This window comes from Notamacropus eugenii, chromosome 2 (assembly GCF_028372415.1).
Source record: "Notamacropus eugenii isolate mMacEug1 chromosome 2, mMacEug1.pri_v2, whole genome shotgun sequence".
Classification (NCBI taxonomy): Eukaryota; Metazoa; Chordata; class Mammalia; order Diprotodontia; family Macropodidae; genus Notamacropus; species Notamacropus eugenii.
In genome coordinates this window covers 384,176,643-384,200,221 of record NC_092873.1, presented here as the reverse complement: position 1 = coordinate 384,200,221, position 23,579 = coordinate 384,176,643, and the positions used below count along the sequence as shown (strand labels likewise).

The window sequence follows — 23,579 nt, the reverse complement described above, 5'->3', positions numbered from 1 at the left end:
CAGACTCCTAGCTTTGGTAACGATGAGATGTCCTGCTGCCAAAGGGACAGTCAGAAGCCTTGGTCACATCTTTGGTGGCATTCCTAGGTCTAAAGGTGAAATGAGAGTTTTCTATTTTTGAGGAACAGAACTGAGACTCCTGCACCCTCTAGTTTTTGTTTTGAAGTCCTATGTCATATTCATTGGGATATCAGTGTTGCTACCTGGCTGATCATCCCCATTCTGAACAATGGCGGGTGAGCCAGCAAGAGGAGCTACAGGAGTGTGGAGCACATGGTTTGGTGGCCTGACTCTGGCTCTCTCCAGGAAGGATGGGAGGTAGCAGTGAGGCTGCCTGTCTTTGTCTGTCCCTGGAGGTGCAGTGGTCAGGGCATTTAGTCACAGCTTTTGTCAACATGTAATGGACTAAGGGGCCTCTGACCCTGGCTTGACCTGTTGCTTATTCCTCTGGGTCATTTGTATTCTGTCAAGAATCACTTACTACAGTAGACTTTACTACTGACACTTCAAGCACCAGCGGTAATAGCAGAGGCAGTCAGTGCAGCAGCAGCAGCAGCAGCAGGGAAACCTGAGTGGGGAAAATAGAGAGGAAGAAAGGGCAGAGCCCAGGAGAATTCCATAGAAGAGTTTAAGTGACCCTTGAGGCATCAGGAGGAGATCTCCAGGCATCAGCCAAGATTAGGAAGCAATCAAAAAGCCTAGGGACTGTCAGTGGTTGCTCTGCTGGCTAGACGTCTCTGGAGGTGTTCTCCCCTTCGGCTTGAAATTCTTGTTTTGCTATTGTATTAACTAAATATGAAACCAGAATTCAAGTTTGGCTACTTACCGAGGAGAATCTGGGTTCTTAACTCTGACTACAAATATGAATTTTTATGTATTTGAGGCAGGAAGCTGTGCTGCCACTTATGCTGAGAATAGTCGGGGAGAATGATAAAACAGGAATGGTTGAAGTGAAGGTATGCTAATTCTACCCAGAAGAACATTGAGGAAAGAATTGAGTACTGATCCAAAGTCCTTATGGATAGTATGTAGTAGTCACTTAAATACTTATTGATTGAAGATTATACTGTGTGACTTTTTTATAGGACAAATGATCTAATGTAAATGTCCTTAAGGTCCTCTTTTCTCTAGATCTTAGTGATCACATTAAGGTCCCTCAAACTCCCTTGTCCTCATTTTCCTCCTTCCATCACAGCAGAGGGTCTGGCTCTAAAGTCATTGAATGTCTTGATATTTTTCATCCTCATAGCTTGGGAGTGATCTTACACTCAGCTCTCTAGCACTCAGTTTCCTTTAGAGGCACGTGAAGTGCTGGGACTCTTAAGGCCTCTGAAGGACTAGTCACTTTTATTCCTTGGACCCTTCTGGCTGATCATACAATAGCCATTTTGTCCATTAGGCCTCATTTTCAGGTAGATTCCTGGGAGGGACTTGCAGTTTAAATGGTCTTAAGACCTTCTTACCTCAAGGTCTAGCAAACTGTGCATGATGACATACAAGTCCCTGAAACTCCCTAGGCCTCTGTTTCTCCTACACTCAAAAGCAGGGGGTCTGACTTTAAAGTTTTTGAAGTCCATGACATTTTTAATCCTAGGACATTCTTAGGGATCTTGAACTGGTCAATCCATCTCTCTAGCATTCAGTTTTGTTTAGAGCCACATGAAGTGCTTGGACTCCAAGGTCTCAGATAGACTTGTCATTTGCAGTCCATGTACCCTTGTGAGTGATCCAAAAATGGTCTCCACAGAGCTCTACGTCCCTGGTTCAGGCAGAGTCCAATGAGGGCCCTCGAGTGTAAATGTTCTTAAGGCCTTGTTAACTCTAGGCCTTGGAACCTGAAGATGTTCACATACAGGTCCCTGAAGCTCCCCAGGCCTCTGTTTCTCCTACATTCACAGCAGGGCTCTGGCTCAAAAGCTTTTGAAAGCATTGACATTTTTAATCCTAGGACGTTAATGATCTTACCCGGGGCTATCCAGCTTTCTAGGACTCAGTATCCTTTTGAATCACATAAAGTGTTTGGACTCTTTATTATCACTCTAAGAAAGTTTCTCTTTCCCTCCCAGCATGATTTAGTTATTTTTTTTCCTTTGCTCATTAAAAGGGCCATTTCCTGAAAGAGACTTATTCACTCAGTGGGGGTTACCTCCCCCTAAATGAATACGTGAAAAAGCCAAGGTCCCTTATTGCATCACAAGATCCAGATGGCTCAAGAGGAGAAAGTGAAACTGGTGACCTTGCACAGCCATCCCTCACTCAAAACAAGGTCAAGTGCAAGTCATGTCATCATTTCTGTGGTCATGGTCTTTTTTCAAAACTGAAGGACCACCACCAACAACAACCTATGAGCTGGGGGAGAGAGTGTTTTTGCTTAGGAGATGAAAGCTGGGTTAATGTAAATGGACGAATAGAGAAGAGAATGGCAACTCTGGATTGGGAGAGAAGGCCTGGGTTCAAATTCTGGCTCCAAATTGGGCCAGTCATTTCCTTCTGTAAAGTAAGAGAGTTGGAACAGGTGGCCTCCTGGTCCCTCTGATTTGTAAACAATTTCTAAGAAAATGGATTCTTTCTATGATATGGCTGAGGAGAGGAAAACCTGGGAATAAGAGAATCTGGCCCTCCCTGTGACTTTTGGGGAGAGCCTGGGGGTGAGAGAGTGTCCTTTCTGTGACATTTGGGGAGTCTGGGATAAAGAGAGTCTGTCCTCCCCATGGCTTTTGAGAGGGGACCACTTTTAATGTCTGGAGCCTTAGAGCTAGGCAGAGGGGAGAGCAGCAGAGCACCCAGCCTGGAATCAGAGGGCCTGGCTTCATTCTGCTCTGTACTTGGCAGTTAAACTGTTATATTACCAGAATTCTGGAATTTGGGCATTAGAAGTCTTGAGATCATCCAGGCTTGCTAAAGACTTAAAACTGGAATCTGTAAACTTGGATTTGTTTAGATTTTGATCATTGTATTTTAATATATTTTCCTTTGTAATCCTATGTATTTTATTTTAGTATGTTTAAAAACATGATTCTAAAAGAGGTCCATGGGCTTCCCAAGACTATGCCTAAAGGGGCCCAGATCACCAAAAAGGTTAAGGATTCCTCAGGAGACCCAAAGGAATCTCTTCTATACCATCCTTGCCCAGGTGTTCTCCAGTGACAGGGAGTTCACTACCTCAGGACAAAGCTAACATCTCCTGGGCCCATTTTCACCCTCATCCCCATCCTGGAAAGCACACCCAAGTATGTCGTTGCTCCAAGCTTGCCCAGGATATTCTTCTCAACTTTATGGAAGGGGAACCAAGATGGCAGAAGGATTTGAGAAACATGTTCTCTACCCCATTCCCCCCAGCTCTCTGTACCTCCCTCTCTCCCTGCCCCCTTCTCCTGTTTTTCTCCTCCCTACCACTTGCTGCCCAGGACACTCCAAGTCAAAGAGACCAACTGGATTAAGGCCATCAGCAATCATGTGAATGTTTGGTGGCTTTCCACTGTACTTTCTTTCTTCCCACAAGTCTGTTTGGTTCCTCTTAACATGGTCTTCTGTACTTCAGAAAGTGTGTGTTGTCGATGGGTGATATGTGAAATACAGAGTATATATAACCTCCTTGAGCCAGATGGTTCTCTCTTCCAAAACTTCACAGAATGAAAGTTGTTGGTCATTAAGCCACTGAAGTCTTGGGAGGGCCCGGGCTCAGCCTTGGTGTCAATGAGGCTCAGCAACGTCATGGAAGACCTGAGGGAAGACCAAAGATTTTCACTTGGCCATAACTTCTTAATGCTCTGGGCAATGCTTGACTGTAGATTCCCGGGGCTCATGTTCTTAGCTTCAGAATGAGCAAATAACAGAACGAAAGAAACTCTGCAAATGATGGGATGTTTCCATGGTGCCTGGTGCTGGTCCTTCTTTGTTCGTTGGCTTTCACTCATGTTCTTAGCCTCAGAATGAGCAGATCTCGGGAAGAAACTCTGCAAGTGATGGGATGTTTCCATGGTGCCTGGTGCTGGTCCTTCTTTGTTCGTTGGCTTTCACTCATGTTCTTAGCCTCAGAATGAGCAGATCTCGGGAAGAAACTCTGCAAGTGATGGGATGTTTCCATGGTGCCTGGTGCTGGTCCTTCTTTGTTCATTGGCTTTCACTCATGTTCTTAGCCTCAGAATGAGCAGATCTCGGGAAGAAACTCTGCAAGTGATGGGATGTTTCCATGGTGCCTGGTGCTGGTCCTTCTTTGTTCATTGGCTTTCACTCATGTTCTTAGCCTCAGAATGAGCAGATCTCGGGAAGAAACTCTGCAAGTGATGGGATGTTTCCATGGTGCCTGGTGCTGGTTCTTCTTTGTTCATTGGCTTTCACTCATGTTCTTAGCCTCAGAATGAGCAGATCTCAGGAAGAAACTGCAACTGATGGGATGTTTCAGTGGTGCCTGGTGTTGGTTCTTCGTTCATTGGCTTTCACTCATGTTCTTAGCCTCAGAATGAGCAGATCTCAGAAAGGAAGAAACTTGGCACTTGATGGGGTGTTTTGATGGTGCCTGGTGTTGCTTCTTCTTTGTTCGTTGACTTTTACCTTTAGACAACCTGTGAGCACCTTTCCTTGAGATCTTTTCTTCTTTTTGTAGCTGTGTTGTTTACCTGATGGAACCTCTCCTTGGGCTAAGAAGTAGAAATTGGATAGTGAGTATTTCTACACTTTGTAGACTTTTTAGAGCATGCCGAGGTAGATGCTTTCCCTCGAGGTCTCAAGGGTTGTTTTTATTGATGCCCCATGTTTTCAGACAGAAGAGGTCTTGACTATCCGAACAGGATTTCATGTTAAGGTGAAATGTTGGTATACCCAGAGCCTCTGCCTCTTTTCCAGACCAACCAACCCAACCGGGTCACAATGGGGCCTTATCACCTAAGACTTGGTCAAGTGGGGAATTCTCACTCCAGGAAAGGAGTGGGGAGGGGCATCATGGTACAGGATCCAGCCCTGGCCTTGGCTGCTGATGCCAAATTCTCGCAATTCAGCATTGTTGAAACCCATAACGACTCCTAGATGAACATTGTCTTTCACAGTTCCAGCACTTCATTGGGAATCACTTTGTTAGAAACACATTTGACATTAATAGATACCAAGGAAAATTTATTACACCATAGTTCAGAAGAATTGAACACTTTGGGCCAAAAGCAGACTCCAACTCCCTTTTCAGGAGGAGGGAGTATGGGATACAGAAGCGAGATTGGCTTTATACTGTTAATTCAGGACAGATTCTCCCATCAGGAGAAGGATTGGTTCATTCTCCATTAGGTCACCACTGTCTCTACATACCCTCTATGTAACCACCCTTGGTGTGATTCCCCCCATCCAAATATGCTTCAACAAAGGACCCATGATCAGAAAATGGAGGGATAATTTTATGTGGGGTGTGTCTACTTATATGCATGAGGTTCATTAAGCAAGCACAGTGAAGAAAAGCTTTCTATAGGTTATTCTAGGTCATTTTGCCTGACTAGTTTAAGCTAGTTTTAGATTTAATCCCCTTTATCAAAAATTTTGTGACTTTCTGAAGGTCACTATCCATCTCCTGATTGGTTGAGTCAACCTGTAGTCTGCTAGCTTTCTTATTATCTGACTTATTCTCAGTGGTCTTTCAGCTCTCTAAGCCTCAATTTCAGGCAGAGTCCATGGAGGGGCCTCTAGTGTAAATGCCCTTAATGTCCTCCTTGTTCTAGGCCTAGGAACCTGTAAGTGATCACATTCAGGTCCCTCAAGCTCTCTTGTCCTCATGTTCCTCACCCCCCTTGTCACAGGAGGGGGTCTGGCTCTAAAGCCATTGAATGTCTTGATATTTTTCATCCTAGTAGCTTGGGAGGTATCTTACGCTTGTCTATTCAACTGTCTAGGATTCAGTTTCCTTTAGAGTCACATGAAGTGCTTGGACTCCAAGGGCTCTGAAAGACTTGTCATTTTGAATCCTTGGACCTTTGATCCAAAAATGGTCCCCACTTTGAGAGGCAGAGATGAAGGGAAGGTGCAACCCACATATAGGAAGAAAGTAAAGCAAATGCTTGGAGATGGAAGAGAGAACATGGAATTCAGAGAATAATTTATATTCTAGTTTGGCTGGGACTTCAAGTTTATGAAGAGAGGTAGAATGAAATAAAATTAGACAGGTAAACGATGCCAGAGTATAGAAAACCTTAAATCAGAGAAAGGAGTTTATAGTTGATCCTACAAAGAATGGGGAGCTACTGAAAACTTTTGAACATATGAATGGCATGGCCAGACTGTTATGATTATAACAATATTGAAAATGATGATGGTGTTTTATAACTGATAGCCAAAATATTAATAAATCATTGGGATTAAATCATATATATTCAATTAAAAAGACCATTTGAAAGTTCTGAAGAAACTTAAAGGGTAAAATGGTGGAAATGCCTCCAAACATTTTATTTTTTATTATAAATATCCATACTACAGAGTTCAACAATTGGCCAATATGACTTCTGTCTATGAGAAAAGAGAGCCTTTACTTCCATGCCTGGCAAAATGTAGAATCCTTAAAGGGCAGAATCAATGAATTAAAAGCAATGGCAGTTGATTGGGATTTGAGCAACATGCTCAAAGAAGACTTCTTGAAAGAGACAACATGAATACCAGCTGGGATTTATACTGTACTTTATATATTATATTTCATTAAATTATCATAATAGTCCTATCAGTAAGGTGCTATAATTATTATTATCAATTATTATGATTATATGGGTTATATTATTATTAATTATTATTATTAATATTGTTGGTTTTGTTATCCAAAATTTTACTGAGAATTAGAGGTATTAAATGCCTTCCCTAGTTCACAATGCCAGTGAAGGAAGGATGTCAAACCCAAGCCTATCCTCACTGCAAGTTGTCATGATGCATCTTAATACATTTGAGCTCAATCTTAAAGGAAGATTTAAGAATTAGACTTCAGGGTTTGGGAGTTGAGGGGTTGGTGTGGTCATAGTATTTCATGTAAGGAAACAGTATGAACATAGACATTAAGGGGAGAAACCATGGGCAATGTTCAGAAAAGATCTTCCAAATCTATGAATGGATCTAAAAGTAAATGAAGTTCTCAATGAATAAATAGATGTAAAGCAAAAATCACCCAAACTTCATCTATGAATTTATAAGCTCAAAGCTGTCATTTACAACATAGGAAAGGGATCCAGGAGGTATTGGAGCTATTTTCTAAAGAAATAAGACCTCTGTACTATTGTAATCAAGAATATCTGTGACAAATATTTGGCATCACAAGGAAAGCCACTGTAAATCAAATTGAAAACGTTATCCATTCCTTGTATACAAACCTGGTTAAACTGCCCCCAGGACACAGGGTGTAGCATTGGTTACCCCTCCAGCCCTGAAAGACAATGGAGCAGAGTCAGAGAATGATAGAGACATGATCTTGGGGTAAAAGGGCTGCCACATAAGGATGTTTCAGTAGATTGGAAATCCGTATTAACATAAGTGTAGGTGCTTTCTCTGTTGAGGCAGATTACAAATCTGGCAAGTCTAAAAAGAAAAGTTTAATAAGCTGTTGTGGCCAATTAAAAACAAACAATTTTCATCTTGCGCCCTACTCTCTAATATGGAACCTCTTAGATAATTGTTCCACAGGTCATAGGTATACAGTCCATCATTGAGGTCATTCTTGAAGTTTTTCTAGCTTGGTAGGAACTCTAAAGTTTACACTTACTTATTCTCCTGTGGCATATTCTTCAAAACCTTTGGGTCACTTCCAGATATTGGAGAGGCATCAGAGTAGCATAGCACATGAGAAGCAAATGAAAAAGCAGAATAATTCTGTCTCAAAGGGTCAAAAAGATATAAGGTGGATTCTACCAAATCATGAAGGGCATGGTGAGGATGAATGGGGCTTGTTCTTTAAATATATGACAGAACTAAGACCTCTCCCTTTCTCTCTCTCTCTCTCTGTCTGTCTGTCTCTCTCTCCCTCCCTTCCTCCTTCCCTCCCCCTCCTCCTTCTCTTTCTCTTCCTTCTCTTCTCCCTCTTCCTCTTCCTTTCTCTCTTTCTTACACAGACATATACACAAAACTATACCCATTTATCTTAAAGAGGTTTAGTGACAAACAGATCTATGTTATAAATGGACATATAAAGTTTTTAAAAAGGTAAAAGAGGAATTTAGATAAATTCATGGATAAAAAATCTATCCTGGGTTATCAAGAGGAGCGAGAACATTTTTAGGCATATCCTGACTTCTGGAGGTTGATGTCATTAGGGATATCATGTCACCTATCACACCTTCTGGGCTCTATGATCAGAATGAAGCTCCTGGGTTTGTGGGGCAGGGAGTTGCTTTCATTGTGCGATTCTTTTATATTTGCTTGTTCACCCTGAGTTTTATCTACTTTGAGGTCTGTTCATAGACCTGGCATATTTGTCCTAAAAACTCTTTTTCATTTCTAAAGCTTGTTTACACTTACATAGTAAGTGAATACATAGAAGAGTTGTGATTTTATTGCATGGAGAGAGCTGTGGTGTGCAAATTTTTTTCACTAACATAGATTAGAACCCATTTATGACTCTGTCCATGGTCCTTAGGAATTTCCTGAGGCATATAGATGTTAAGTGACTTCATTAACTCTTTAAGTTGCAGAGGTAGAATTAAAAACTTGGGTCTTCCTAACTCCAAGGCTAAAACTGTATCCATTACATCAAACTGCCTCTACATTTGCACAATATTGATATGTAAATATTATCTGGAGGGAAAACATTCTTCATAACAGATTCTTACTGCTATCTTTTATTTTTACATTGACCGGATTTACTTATTTCTACCTCTCCCCCATTATTTCAGAAAGTAATCCATCGTAACTTTTTTTTAAAGAGAGAGGAAGAAAAAAAACAATTAGCAAAACGAACACAGGAAAACATTATATATGATACTCCACACTTGTGGACACCCATCTTTTCAAAGGATGGGGGAGGAGGGAATGCTTCTGAAAACCCTAGCTTCAAGCTTGATATTTATGGTTGTGCAATATTTAGTTGTGAATATATTCTGGTTATTCATTATTCTTACATTATTATAGTCTATATATGTATACATATACATACATACATATATATATATACACATACACACATATATACATATCTATCATATTTATTTTCTTTTTGAACCTCACAGCACTGTAATATATTATTTCCCTCATTCACACATGAGGAAGCTGAGACTGAGAGGGGGTAAGTGACTTGTTTAGGTTCTCAAATGAATAAGCATGAATTGAACTCAGGTCTTCCTAACTTTAACTCCAGCTCTCTATCTACACAGTGGACACTGAGTAATATCCATTATTCAGTCACCCAACTGCCTGAGGTCTTTGCTATCACACATGCAAAAGTGTGCTACAAATATTTTTATGAATATGAAGTCTTTCTTTTTTTGGCCAATGGCCTCTTTGGGATAGCATTTTTAGTCCAAAAAGATTTCTTATTACTTTATTTACATAATTCCAAGTTGTTTTCCAAGATTGTTGAACTAATTTATAGCTCCACCAATGATGTTTGGGTATGCTTATCTTTCTAACATCGAAAATTCTCATGACTGTCTTCACTAATTTGGTTCACAAGTGGTAAAACATCAGGGCTATTTCAATTTGAATTTCTATTATAATCATTTGAAACATTGTATCATATTGTTGCTAATAGTTTGTAATTCTTTTTTAGACAACTGTTATTTATATCTTTTGATCACTGATCTTTTACAGTCCTTTGGGCATAGTTTCAAATTGCTCTCTACAATGGTTGAATCAGTTCATGACTTCACCAACAGTGCATTACTGTCTCAATTTTCCCACATCCTCTCCAACATTTGTCATTGTCATTTTAATTTTCTGTCATATTAGCCAATCTGATATGTGTGGGGTGGTAGTTCAGATTGTTTTGATTTGCTTTTTTCTTATCGATAGTGATTTTAGAGCATTTTTTCATATGGTTAGAGATAGCTTTGATTACTTCATCTGAAATCTGCCTGTCCATATCTTTTGACCATTTATCAGTTGAGGAGTAGCCCTTATTTCAGTAAAATTACCTCAGTTCTTTATATATTTGATAAATAAGGTCTTTATTAGAGAAACTTGCTGTAAAAACTTTTACACAGTTATTGTTACTATGTATTTTCTTCCATCTTATTTTCCCCATTTATGCTACTCTCTCTTTCCTTTCACACTGTCCATTCTCAGAAGTGTTTTGTTTTTGGATTTTGCCTCCCCCAATCTACTCTCCTTTCTATCAGCACCCCCGTTTCCTTCCCCGGCTAAGTTCCTACATGGTAAGATAGATTTCTATACCAAACTGAGTGTGTATGTTATTCTCTGTTTGAGTCAGTTCTGATGAGAGTAAAGTTCATGGCTCCTTCCAACTCCCCCATCTTTTTCTCCATTATAAAAATTCTTTTGTGCCTCTTTTATGTCAGATAATTTACCCAACTCTACCTCTCCTTTTCACCTTCTCCCAGGGCAATCCACTTTCTCGTCTCACATTTGCTTTTTGATAATCATGCCGTCATAATCAACTCACACTCATACACTCTGTGCCATGTATATTCTTTCTAATTGCCCTAATAATGAGAAAGTTTTTAGGAGTTACAAATATAATTTTCCCATGTAGGAATGTAAACAATTTAACCTTATTGAATCTCTTATGATTTTTCTTTTTACCTTTCTATGTTTCTCTCGAGTCTTATATTTGAAAGTCAAATTTTCTATTCAGTTCTGGTCTTTTCATTAGGAATACTTGAAAATCCTCTTTCTCATTGAATGTTCACTTTCCCCCTGATTTGCTCAGTTTTGCTGGGTAAGTGATTCTTCCTTGTAAACCAGCTCTTTTGTCTTCTGGAATATCATATTCTAAGCCTGGTAGCATTTTTTAAAAATTTTTTTATAAAATAAAATAGGGATTCAAATATCAATTAATAGCAACTTAAATTTCTTCATACAGGAGGTACATAATGTAAGAATTATTTCTCCAGCATACCAGGAGATTAAAGTTCACATTTACAATCTAGTAAATATAAAAGTCAGATTTAAACCCTTCTGACTCCCAATATAATGCATTTTCTATTTTCCTGTCTTTACTGTGTTGCACACCCTCTATGACTTAATTGAATTCCACCACCTTTCTTTTAATATTGTTACTAGGAAAGCAATCAGTAGCAGGGCAAGGTTAAGTATTGGTTCGATTATCATCACTTGCTCAGGAATTTGGTGGAGCCCAGAGAGCTGGGCTTCTTTGGCAGTATATAAAGATATTAACCAAGGACTTAAGGACAAGGAAGGATTGATAACAAGTCCCTTTAAAAAAAAACAAGCCTGTCTTACTTGGATTTTCAGGCTATTTGGTTCTAGGAATTAGCATGAGCATTAGTGAATTATCTATATTTCTCAAAGAGGAATTTCCCTGGTGTGTGTGTGTGTGTGTGTGTGTGTGTGTGTGTGTGTGTGTGTGTGTGTGTGTCTTTATGTCTCTTCTCTAGGGTGCTAATTGCTAGAAAAATAGCAAGGAAAGAAAATGTCTCTCTCTGTCCTGTTTCTCTCTTGAGTGAATGGCATCTTGTGACAGCACTTACTATTTTCTCTGTGGGGCAAAGGGTCAGTGTTCTGATGAGGCAGGAGTTTGTCATGAAAAGACCTGTCAGAGGCTTTAGCTGGATTTTTGAGACTGGTACTTATTATAAGATTTTTTTCTATCACTCTAAAGAGATATTTTGAGAGTCAAAACATGCCTTATTAGATGTCAATCTCCCTTTTTTCTCAGTGATTTGTATGAAATTCATTTTTTTTTCTCTTGAGGAGTGGAAATGATTTGACTAAAAATAGTGACTAGATGGACAGAAGGAGGAAATGATTACAGAGCTCTTTCCAGAAAAATTGGAAACAAGAGATGTCAGTGATTTTGAAAACAATAAATATACAAGGAACATTAACCATAACACATATCCCTCAAAGGAGGTATGAATTAACCCCATCCCAAAGTAGATACAGATAAAACTTTTCAATAGCTTTGTGGATGAACCAGCCCCAGTATACTTTCCCAGATTTGAGTTAAATTGACCAAATCTGAAAAAAAAAATAAAATTTAGGCAATTTGCATCTCTAAGTGGGAAGGGAAAATTCTAGGTTCCAAAAATGCCCATTGGGATAGAGGGACTCAAAATATGGTGCAAAATGAAATGCCTGAATGTTGTGGGATGGAATGAACCTAACTATCCTCTTCTCATTAGGAAAGACACATTGTTTTCACCTGGGGGAAAGGAGAAAAAGAAGCAACTCCTTACTCTTCTCCTTTTTCTTTCCTCTTGGCCTAAGTTCTATTTCAGAAAAGGAAGGACAAATAATCAGAAGTCAGGTTATATGCTACTTCACCCCATTTTCCTGAGTCTAGGACAAAAGAACATTGAGGAATTCAGAGAAGGTTGCACACTATATAGAGAATTATCAAGCAACGTATGCTCTAACTGCTCTCTGGATCCCACTCCCTTTCAGGTCTACGCAGGGGACAATCTGTGTGAACAGATGAGCCACTCAGAGAAATGTCTCACCTATAGAAGTGGAGAACTTTTCTTTGCTGTTTGTACTCTCCCTAAAAACAACTGGAAATATTTTTACCAAAGACAAGCACTGAAACTAGGCACTCAGGATAAATAGCCTGAAGAGTAGCCCTTATTAGATAAGAAGAAAAACCTATCCTGTAGAGAGAGACAGTGATCTTGGGACAAAAGGGGAAGCTAGGTAGTAGAGTAGATAGATGACTGGGCTCAACCTCTTGAAGACTAGAGTTCAAAACCTGGGTAAATCCCTGACTCTAAGTCCCTAAGCCTTTTTTCCTTTTAGCAATTTTGCCCTGTTCAGCTTCTCATACTTTGCCCAATACCACTACCCAGGGGAACTCAATAAGAGGATCAGGAATCATAGAGAGGGCGAGAAATTCCTAAATTCAGATCACATGGGTAAAGGACACTTTTGGGCACCTCAATTCAAAACCGATCTTTCCAAAAGAGTTTGTAATGAAATGGTAAATAGAAGAACACCATGAAGAGACGTTAATTACTCTGTATTTGGATTCAGATGATCTGGGCTGGAATCTTGGTTTGACTGTTTACTAACTGTGACTTTAGTCAAGTCATTTACCTTCTTGAGACCTCAGTTTCTTTAAAGATGCATTATAATACTCATTGTTTCAGGAGACCAATACTCTAGGCCAAGGCTGGACCTCACACTGTTCCCTCTTCACACCTATAGTTGCAAATACAGCTTAAGTCTGACAAGTATTGACCTTTGCCCAATGAGAAAATCAAGCTGTTTCTCCAGATAACGGTTATGCCAGTCAAACAAGCCACTGCTCCAGGTGGCTTACTTTCTTCACCTCATGTCCCTAAACTCCATGCTCTGTCCCACATCCTTCTTTGAGAAGAATACAATAGCTGCCCACCTATCCTTTGATTTTTTTCCCAAGAAAAAATTTCTCCTCCCTTGAGCAAAGCACTTATGACTGGCCTGATTTCCAGCTCTAATTATCATACCCTCCTCAGTATAACATGCATTTATTAAAACTTTGTTGCTCAAATTATCTCATTTTAAGCCTATGAGAAATATAATAGCCCCTAATGTACATGTAATTCCCTCTTTTGTGGTTTTAGATAGTTTATTTTATATGAAAAATTATGAGTTCAATCACAATTTTTATGAGGCCCTAGTTAAGTTAATTTCTAACACTTAGGCAGACATTGAGTTCTATGCCTTGATTTACATTTATATCTATCTCTAATAATCCCTAGGCCCCTTTGTGGTTGAGGCAAAATTCAGGTTACTAAAAATATTTCTGCAACAGAACAACAAATTATATTATAGTAGGTATCTGTGGATGGAGAGACAACATGAAGGAAAGATGGGTAAAAGAAATAATTTTCTCTGGCCTTTACTAGGTCTTTGACTTGATAGGTACACTAGTGACATCAGCCAACATCTTCTGGGATGCCTTAAGACAACTAATGCTTTTCAATTTGTTCCCTCTCTAATAAAGTTCAAATGTACCTTTTCTTTCTCCATTCATTTGTTGCCCCTGAGTCACTAGTTAATTTTGATTGACCTTGGTATAACTCCACTTTTTCCTTTTCAATTTCTGACCCTCAGAGTTTGGATGTGGTTCTGAGACTGATTTGGCTAATTTGTAAAGATGTGCAGGCCATGTATGCATTCAGTTCTGGTAGATTGATTCAATCAAGAAGTGTTCTTCAAAAAAAATTAACTAAGTTAATTAATTTCAAGAGGACTAGGATCATCAATAGAGACTTACCATTACCCATCAATTCTGCTTCATGTCTAGATGCTAACCCTTTGTGATGCTAACCTCATGTGATCTTTACCTCTTTTTGTCTCTTTCAGATTGACAAGATTTTCCTCAATGCTAAGGCCAAATTTCACAGCCGTAAGTGAGTTCACCTTTGAGGGGTTCTCTAGCTTCAGGTGGCAGCACCGGCTCATTCTCTTTGTGGTCTTTCTTGGTCTGTACTTTATGACATTGACTGGCAATGGCATCATTGTGACCATCATCCGCCTTGATCGTCATCTTCACATACCTATGTATTTCTTCCTGAGTGCATTGTCCATCTCTGAGACATGCTATACGTTAGCCATCATTCCTCGTATGCTAGCTGGCCTTCTAAGTCCATATCAGCCCATTGCCATCCCAGAATGTGCTACACAGCTCTTCTTCTATCTCACCTTTGGCATCAATAATTGTTTTTTGCTCACAGGCATGGGTTATGATCGTTATGTGGCTATCTGCAATCCTTTACGGTATTCAGTCATCATGGGGAAGAGTGCTTGTGCTCAGCTGGCATGTGGATCATGGATAATTGGCCTTGGAATGGCCATTATTCAAGTCACCTCTGTGTTTGGCCTCCCTTTCTGTGATGCCAGTGTCATCTCCCACTTTTTCTGTGATGTTCGGCCTCTCCTAAAGCTTGCCTGTGTTGACACCACTGTCAATGAGATTATTAATTTTGTTGTCAGTGTGTGTGTCCTTGTATTGCCCATGGGCTTAGTTTTTATCTCCTATGTCCTCATTATCTCCACTATCCTCAAGATTGCCTCAGCTGAAGGCAGGAAGAAGGCCTTTGCCACATGTGCCTCCCACCTTACTGTAGTCATCATTCACTATGGCTGTGCTTCTATTATTTACCTCAAACCAAAATCCCATAGCTCTCTTGAGCAAGACAGACTTATTTCAGTGACCTATACTGTTATTACTCCCTTGCTGAACCCTGTTATATACAGTCTAAGGAACAAGGAAGTCAAGGATGCTTTGCAAAGAGCTCTGGGAAAGAAACCCCTGTCCTCTTAAGTGACCTGAGCCAGAAAAGACTATTCAGTCTGGGTCCCATCCTTCCAACATCCAACAAATAAGCATATTTCTTCTTATTCACTACTCATGGATTGCAAAGTAGATAGTTGTGACCAGCTAACATGAGGATACCCTGTTAATGTTCTCTTCCAGCACAGAATATTATGCTCTTAGATGATTGAGGAACTGCTGGATATGAGATCTCTCAAGTCAGGAGTAACGATTTTCCCTATCACTTGCCACAAACTCAAATCTGGAGGAGACATGAAGTTGATAGAAGAGGCTTTCAGAGTGTTCCTGAAAATAGATTGCTTGGGGTGATATTTCAACCCTGATAGTAAAATGTAAGGATTAAAGGGAGAGGCTGAACAAAGAAAAGTTATAGAATTCAATTACCATAAAGAAAAAGGGCAGGTGGGCAGTAAAGGGAGAGATTTGTACGGCAAAACAAAACTGAAACAATTAAGAACTAAGTAAATTTTGGTGGCACAACTCCTAAGCTAGATGAAACTGTGCTCTATAACTATACTAGCTACTTGTAAAGTGACAAATAGTATATAACTTGAAAAATTATATCTATATAAAATATATATAATATGTATATAGTTATATGCATACATACACAGGAAAACATACATGTGTATATTTCTGTATGTGCAGATATCTGTAGTGAGAGAAATGCACTACACACACACATATACACACAATTATAATACTGTACTCCATACACTGGAGTAATCTGGGCATTCAGAGATAAGCAAGTGAGACGGTCCCTATCCTCTCACATAGGTCACATCTAATGATATGGGGGAAGAAAACATATGAATGAAAACTAGACAAGGGAGAGGTGTTTGTGGCAGAATCACATGGAGACCTGGTTCTAAATGCTATATGGTGAAAATTCACCTATCAGAGCCTAGCAGCCCCAGTGGGTATTCCCAGATAATGCTCTTGTGAAGATGGTTATATTGGGCACTGAACTCAAAGCAATTGAGTGTGATGTTGTATATGAAACTTTATGAATGAAGACTGCTGAAGTCACTTTGTGAGCTGGATTATGTTTCCAATGGTATAGCTGAAAAAATGAAGTTCACCCCATGTTTCTTTAAACACTTAAGTAGTGACGGTAGAAACGAGCATTATTCACTAAAGAGAGGCTCTCATTTAGCCTTCTCCATTGCATCAGAGACATTCTGCACCAAAATGATTAGGCAAATTCTCATGATGCCCGGCAAAGTGTTCATGTTTCTTGGATTTCAGGTAATTCCCACTCCATTACTTTCTGAAAAGAAAAAAGCTTAGGTCCTCCATGAGTGCCCAAGGGGAAAAATCCACTGTACTCCAGAGACCCTTCTCTTTTTCTTTAGATGATAATATCTATGAAATGCTCGAGGGATGTGCACAGGAGAGAAGGGGATTTGGATCAAAGTAGGGCATTATTTAGATCTCAGTATGTCAGCCAATAAGCATTTACTAAGTAATTACTATGTGTCAAACTTTGACTAGAGGCTAGAGATACAAAGAAAGGCAAAAACAGTCCTTGTGCAGAAGGAGCCCACGTTTTAATGTGGGAAGATAACATGTAAATAGCCTAGTTTATATAGGATATATACAGAACAGAAGGAAGATAATCTCAGGGGGAAAGCAAATTATATGGACGAGAAATTGCCTCCTGTAAAAGGTGAGATTTTTACTCCTCATGTTATGCAGTTTTCAAATAAATTGGACAAGCTACTTGATATCATAGTTACTGGGAAGGAAGCCCATCAGCTTTGAGTAGAAATATAATTTATGCCTTTCATTCATTGCCCTTAATCCATGGAATCAGGAACAGGTCATGGTCAATCAGTTAACACTGACTAATGTCAAAATGACTGGGTTGAAACTACAGGGCTGGAAACCCATACTATGCCCTATGTTTACCAAGCCAAGGAGTTTTGCTTGAATTTAGCTCCAGAGAAGCCTGACTTCTTAGTAGGGAGAGTGGGCTTCTCATTCTCCTAAATTATTTGCTTATTAAAACTCCCCATCTAGGCTAGTCCAGGAACAATTCTACTTCTATCTCTAGCCTTGGCTATCCCACAAAGAGGTTTATAAAAGGGGTACTCAGTATATAACATAGATCAGGTAGTGAAAAAATCAATTATTTCCACACAGAAGGCAATGGTGAGAATGAAAGAATCCTTGTGTACATGGACAACAAAGTTAAAGAGGTTTCAGTGTTGCAAGCTGTTACTATTAGCAGTCAATTTTTTTTACAGTAAATTACAAAGCTATTCAAGTCTAGTTGGAATAAGAAATAATTTTGAAAGACTGATAAATAGCCATTTCACCTCAATTGGCACTGTACAATTGGTCAAGAAAACTTGATTATTCCAATGGTTTCTCTCAGGTGCCAACTTTTCCTTTGGTTCTAGTTTGTTACTGTTGCTACTTAGGCAGACTCTCTTTGCTGATGCTCAGGTGCCCGAGAAGGGAAAGACGTTAACTTCTTTCTTTGCAATTTCTCCGTTCTTTTTGACGTTCACAAGCTCACTGTTTAAAACAAAGGAAGAAATAAGAGAGGCCACAGGACCCAATTCAAGTTTGGTTAGTTGAATATATTTTCTGCATAAGGAGTGGCCGTCCATGCTAACATATTGCTGGGGTAGAAAATGACAATATTCAATTGGACCAGAAACTGGAAGCCCCTCCTTCTTTTACCAGGTAGGGTTTCCTGTATTATTAGCTCAGCAATTAGGGGATGCTCAGCCATGAGTTATGAACATGACCAGATGCTGACCCCTACCCCCACCCCCCTAGAGAATCTTCTTTGTGGAGAGTCATTGCATATACATGAGCATATTTGGTCTTAAAGATAACCATGTGCCATAGGACAACTATCATCTCCCTTTTAAAGATAAAACCATTAACATTCAGAGGGTAAAATGATTTGACCTTGTAGTTATATGGAAATAAAGACCTTTCTTCCACACATTAGTGCTATAATTCAGACACTGGGTCTGTTGGCTTCTTCCCAAGTGTTCTCAGTTCTTGTGTAGAGAAAGGAAGGATTAAGACTGTGTCGATTAGATACATCTGTCAGGACTATCTCCCCATTGCTTTCCAAATGTTGACATTATTTCATGAGAGAGCACCAGAAATCAAACCTACTTAAAGTGTCAGGGCTCCAAGGACCCCTGGAGTATGCCAGACTCTAACAGCCCTAGCACTCATTCATTCCAAACTCCCACAAATCCTTGTAGAGGCCTCTTATACTAGAGACTCCTGGACATACCTTACTTCAGTTTTTATACACTAAGAGAATTGTATGAACCAAATTAATTCAATCTTGTAAAACTGATTCCATTTTGAGACTTAAGTTTCATTTTCCTGTAAATTTTGCCTACTTCCTAATCATAGGAATTGAGTGACATCCTATTTCATATCTTGGAAAGTCTACCTGCTCACTCTACCCTCTCCTAACTCCTGAAACTTGCTCATTCCCTCTCCAACTCAAAAAGTCTCTAAACGTTGTTCCAATTAGAAATCAGCTTACCTAGTATTGTATCATGGTTTATACCCCATTGTTTGCTTTTAATGCATAAAAATCTGTCTCCCCCTGTACTTCAGATTGAGTGCCAAGTTGAGAAGGCCTCAACTTGATTTATTATGCAACTGGCATGCATTGCTTAATAAATCAATATGCTTGAAAGCTTAAACTTTTGCTTCCTCAGTTAGTTCAGATTTTACTCATCATCTTTTGGCAAAGCCAGTCAGGTCAAGTCAAGACTCTGAATCCTAGGATGAAAGTCTTTCAGAAAAACTTCCTTGCTCCATGAGACTTCTTCATTGAGGACTGCTCTTGGAAGTAGGGCTCCCCTCTTGATTTCAATTCTTCTGGGCTAAGGTAAGCCCCAAAATTGCTGATGCTGATGGGGCAGTAAGCCCCTACATCATTGGAATAGGTGTTTCCTGGGAAGTCCCTTTAAGGGAATAGATATATTTCCACCTAAATTGGGGAAGAGCACACTATGTGTCACAAATAACAACACCAGTGATTGGCGTTGTTGGCAGTGAAAAATAACCATAATTGGTGAGTGACTGGCAACTTGGTAGTAGGAACCATAAAATTAAATGAAATTTTGTTTAAAACTGCAAGTAGTTCAGCTGATAACTTATTTTGGTCTACATTTGGTACTTTTGATTATTAATTAAATTAAGATTTCTCTATAATATATAAAAATGCAAATGTGGTCCAAATTTGGCCTGAAAAAGGAACTTTCAGTTACTTAAAGTTTTAGAAAATTGTGTACACTAAGCTTTTCTATCTTACTACATTCTCTGAGTTTTGTGTCTTTGCAAAATTCTTAGGAAAAAAATCCTTGTCTTGTATTATGTTTAGTGTTGTATGTTGAATCTGCTACCTTGGAAGATTTCTAAGTGGAAAATGCAGCCAGCCAGAAAAATTGCTATAAAAAACTGCAACCAAAGAATTTGGCATGCTGGGAAAAATTCATGAAGTTTCATAGTTGAAGCAGTTGTCTCAGTTTTCTGTAGTCTGATGCTAAAAACTCTGTTCCCAGTAAGTAGGACTAACTTACACTTTAGGTTTCAATGCAGAATAAGTTAAAAAGAAAAAAAAAACCCTGTAAAATACTTTTTCTCTGTTATTTCAGCCTTAGATAGGTTAGGGTTACAGAGATAAAGTCAAATAATCAAAGAAAGAAAAATTTTTCCTGGTTTGTAGAAATTTGTGGTACTATAAATGAATTAGAGACTGAATTTGTAACTGCTAAAACATTGGAATACATGTTGGAGGTGTGGAAGTTAATGAGATTAGGGATTAATCATTAAAAAATTCGGAGATTAATTCTTTTAAGATTGCAGGGGAGAACTCCTGGGATTTTGGGTAATTTCAGGAACCCATTCCTTTGTCCTTGGTAGAAATTTAATAAATGTGGCATATCTTGGTGAGTTTTGGGGTACTATTCTGTAGAATTTGTTTTAAGGATAAATAAGACTTTGAGACTGAAAGGGACTTATCACTCTTTGTTTGGTGATTGATAGAGTTGTTGTTTCCATGCAAGGAAGGAAAATGGTTTTCCTGATTAGAAAAAAAAAATTCTGGTTCTTAAGAGCTGTCTCTTGTTAACCCTTTCTTAATCAAGAAAAGAGAAAAGCTTGTTTAAATTAGGGAGTAATTTAAAATGAATAAAATTCAATTAAGGACTGGAAAGAGTGATCAAAGAGGAATCCATTAGGAAGGACCACCTATCCCAACACCACCATCACTAGAACCTTTTCTGGATAAAGGGGATAGATATTCACAACAACAAGAGGGAGGGAGGTGACCAGGAAGTAGGAATGCCTTTTGGGAAGGATTAAGTAGAATTTTAGAAGTCTTATATAATAGAATTAAATGTTTAGGTAAATTAGAAGCAAAGTCATCAAACAAAATTAGAAAAAAATGCATTTGTAAGCTCTCAGGAAACCAGTATTACAAATAGTCAAAGTAGTATAAAATTTTGTGCTAAATTGAAAAGGAGAAATTCTATGAAAAAAAGATTAGTTTAGAGAGTGTTGTATACGATTAGGAAGTATGTACTCTGCCCCTGAAACATGATTCTAGGGGCATATTCTCCAGTCCTTGGAATCTCATGGACTCCAAAGCAAGGGGATAGGAATTTGAGACTGCCACTTGAAATTTCTCCCTATCTTTCATCCAGGGTTAAAATTGAAAAGACTCAGGGAAAGAGAGAATGGGGCTAGATTATGAACATGAAAGAAATTGATTTGGCTTTTTGGGAAATAAAGCAAAAGTTATAGGGAGCTGGAAGTGCTACTGAGAATCTTTGAAAATGAGCTAATATTTATTTTGAAGTGCTGCCAACTAATGGCCCTTGGGCAATTTTTTTTTTTTTTATTTTGAAGATTTGACCATCAGTGATTAAAAATCCAGGTTTAGTTTGGACAAAATTTTGTTTAGAAACTAAAATGAATAATTGCGGTCAATCAGAACTTAACTGCATTTATTATATGACATTAAGAAACTCTGATCTTAAGCAAGTAACTTTAACTCTTTTCTTGTTTTTATTTGTATAGGGGATAAAATTAGCACCCAACTCCCAGGGTTGTTGGGAAGACTAAATAATATAGTAATTGTGAAGTGCTTGACACAGTTCTTGGTATATGGTAAGCACTATATAATTGTTGACTATTATTATTATTTCTTTAATTGAATTTAATTGCTACATATTGGATAACTCTTTACCGGGCTTTACATTAATTAGTATAAAATGTCAAAGGTGATAAAATGAATGATTTTCTCTGTAAACAATTCAGAAATGCATTCAGCTGAATTGATGTAATCTGGTTGGTAATAAGTTTTGTTTAATGTTTCAAATACATGATACTGTATACGTGATTATTGTGTTTTTAAAATTTTTTCTTACAATGCTGCCAGACAAATAGCTTCTTTTTTTAATCTGGATGCTGTTAGATGGCAAATTGAACTGTTAAAAAATGTGATTAAATAGATACTTGAAAACTATTGAATATTTAGTGTGACATATTTTGTTCCAAAATAAATAATTAAAACAATGATAATAATAATGATTTGCTCTTTGAGGAGGGAAAGTTGCACACACCCTGTAAGACATCCTTATCTGTGAGATCTCCAGAAACATTGCATTCAGTCTGCATCATAGCATCTTATCAGCCCTGCTCACCACATGTTGTAAAATTTTAAAGTACTGAAGTTTGAGAAGCTAGAATTGAGAAAATAGGATTCCCTCTTCTATTCCTTGTCAAAAGATGGAACTTGCAAATTTACTATAATAAAAAGGGAGTTTTCATCTAAAATTATTTGTCTATCACTTGTTAAAATTATGAAAATATATAAGGTAGTTTGAAGATATAATTTCAATACATGATTATGAGTCAACTATCACATATTCACTGTATGTATAATTTGAAGATCTCTAGAATGTGGGTATTTTTAACTTGTGAGTAAAGGATAAATGAAATGTAACTGTTAGGCAGACACGAGGAAACTAATAATATTCAAGTCCTAGTGAAATTTTGCTATTTGTGGAAAAATTTCTTAGGACTGTAACTTAATATTGGTTTGGGTTTTGATTACATGAATAGTTGCCTAAATGGTCATGAAGTCAATTGTCTGCCATTCAAGGAGCAAATGACATGTACTGCAGTCTTTCTACAAGTAGATGTTTGTGTCTTGGAAAGGCTGAATGGATAACCTTGATTTGGCCTAAGATAGGAGCCCCTTCACTCTGGTTCTCCATGGTATTATTTCCTTCTGAATAGGAAATTTTCTTACTTGGTTAATTTACCCTGTGAATAACGTGCAGCTTTGTTGCATGATTATCTATTAAATATGACTCATTCCTTAAATCAAACAGAGTATTTTTAAGGGAATATTTCCCCTGTTACAGTATGTGTCAGGTCAGTCTTTGCCCTTGAGGGAACAGTCTTGACATTGTTATTATTAGATCCCTCTTTTTCTTTTTGTAGCAAATTTCTATAAACAGTTATGAATTGTAGAAATTTTGTTGTTAAAATATGAAGTTATTAATTTATAGATTAACACTGGAAAAATAGTTATTTGTGACCAAATTATAATATAGGGATGATGTGCTTCAAAGCAGTGAATTAGACAAAGTAATGACAAAGATGTAATGTAAACATTTTATAATTAAATGGAATATTGAACTTTGAGATAGTAATAGGATTAAACTGTTTCCTCTAAGAATTTGGATATATACACATTTGTTTCCCAAATTTATTAATTTATTTCTTTTCAGTTTTCAACAATCACTTCCATAAATTCCAAATTTTCTTGCCCTCTCTCCCTCCTCCCTCCCCAAGATGACATGAAATTTTATATGGGCTCTACACATACATTCCTATTAAACACATTTTCACATTAGTCATGTTGCATGGAAGAATAAAAACACATGGTAGAAACCACAAGAAAAACAAAACAAAACAAAATAAGGGAGAAAATAGTCTCTTCATTCTGTTTTCTAACTCCATAGTTCTTTCTCTGGATGTGGATGGCTTTTTGCATTATGAGTCCTTTGGAAATGTTTTAGGTCCTTGCATTGCTATTAAGGGCTGTCTATCAAAAACAGTCCTTGCACGCTGTGGCTGTTACTGTGAATAATGTTCTCCTGGCTCTGCTGTC

The 23,579-nt window shown here is 38.3% G+C and overlaps 1 protein-coding gene across 1 annotated transcript; it reads left to right on the top strand.

Moving 5' to 3' along the window:
* Positions 1–2,858: 2,858 nt before the first annotated feature.
* Positions 2,859–22,213, top strand: LOC140528991 (olfactory receptor 10J4-like). Its single transcript, XM_072647352.1, has 2 exons — positions 2,859–4,661; positions 14,431–22,213. The coding sequence occupies exon 2, from the start codon at positions 14,450–14,452 to the stop codon at positions 15,389–15,391; it is 942 nt and encodes a 313-aa protein (XP_072503453.1). The 5' UTR covers positions 2,859–4,661; positions 14,431–14,449; the 3' UTR covers positions 15,392–22,213.
* Positions 22,214–23,579: the final 1,366 nt, after the last annotated feature.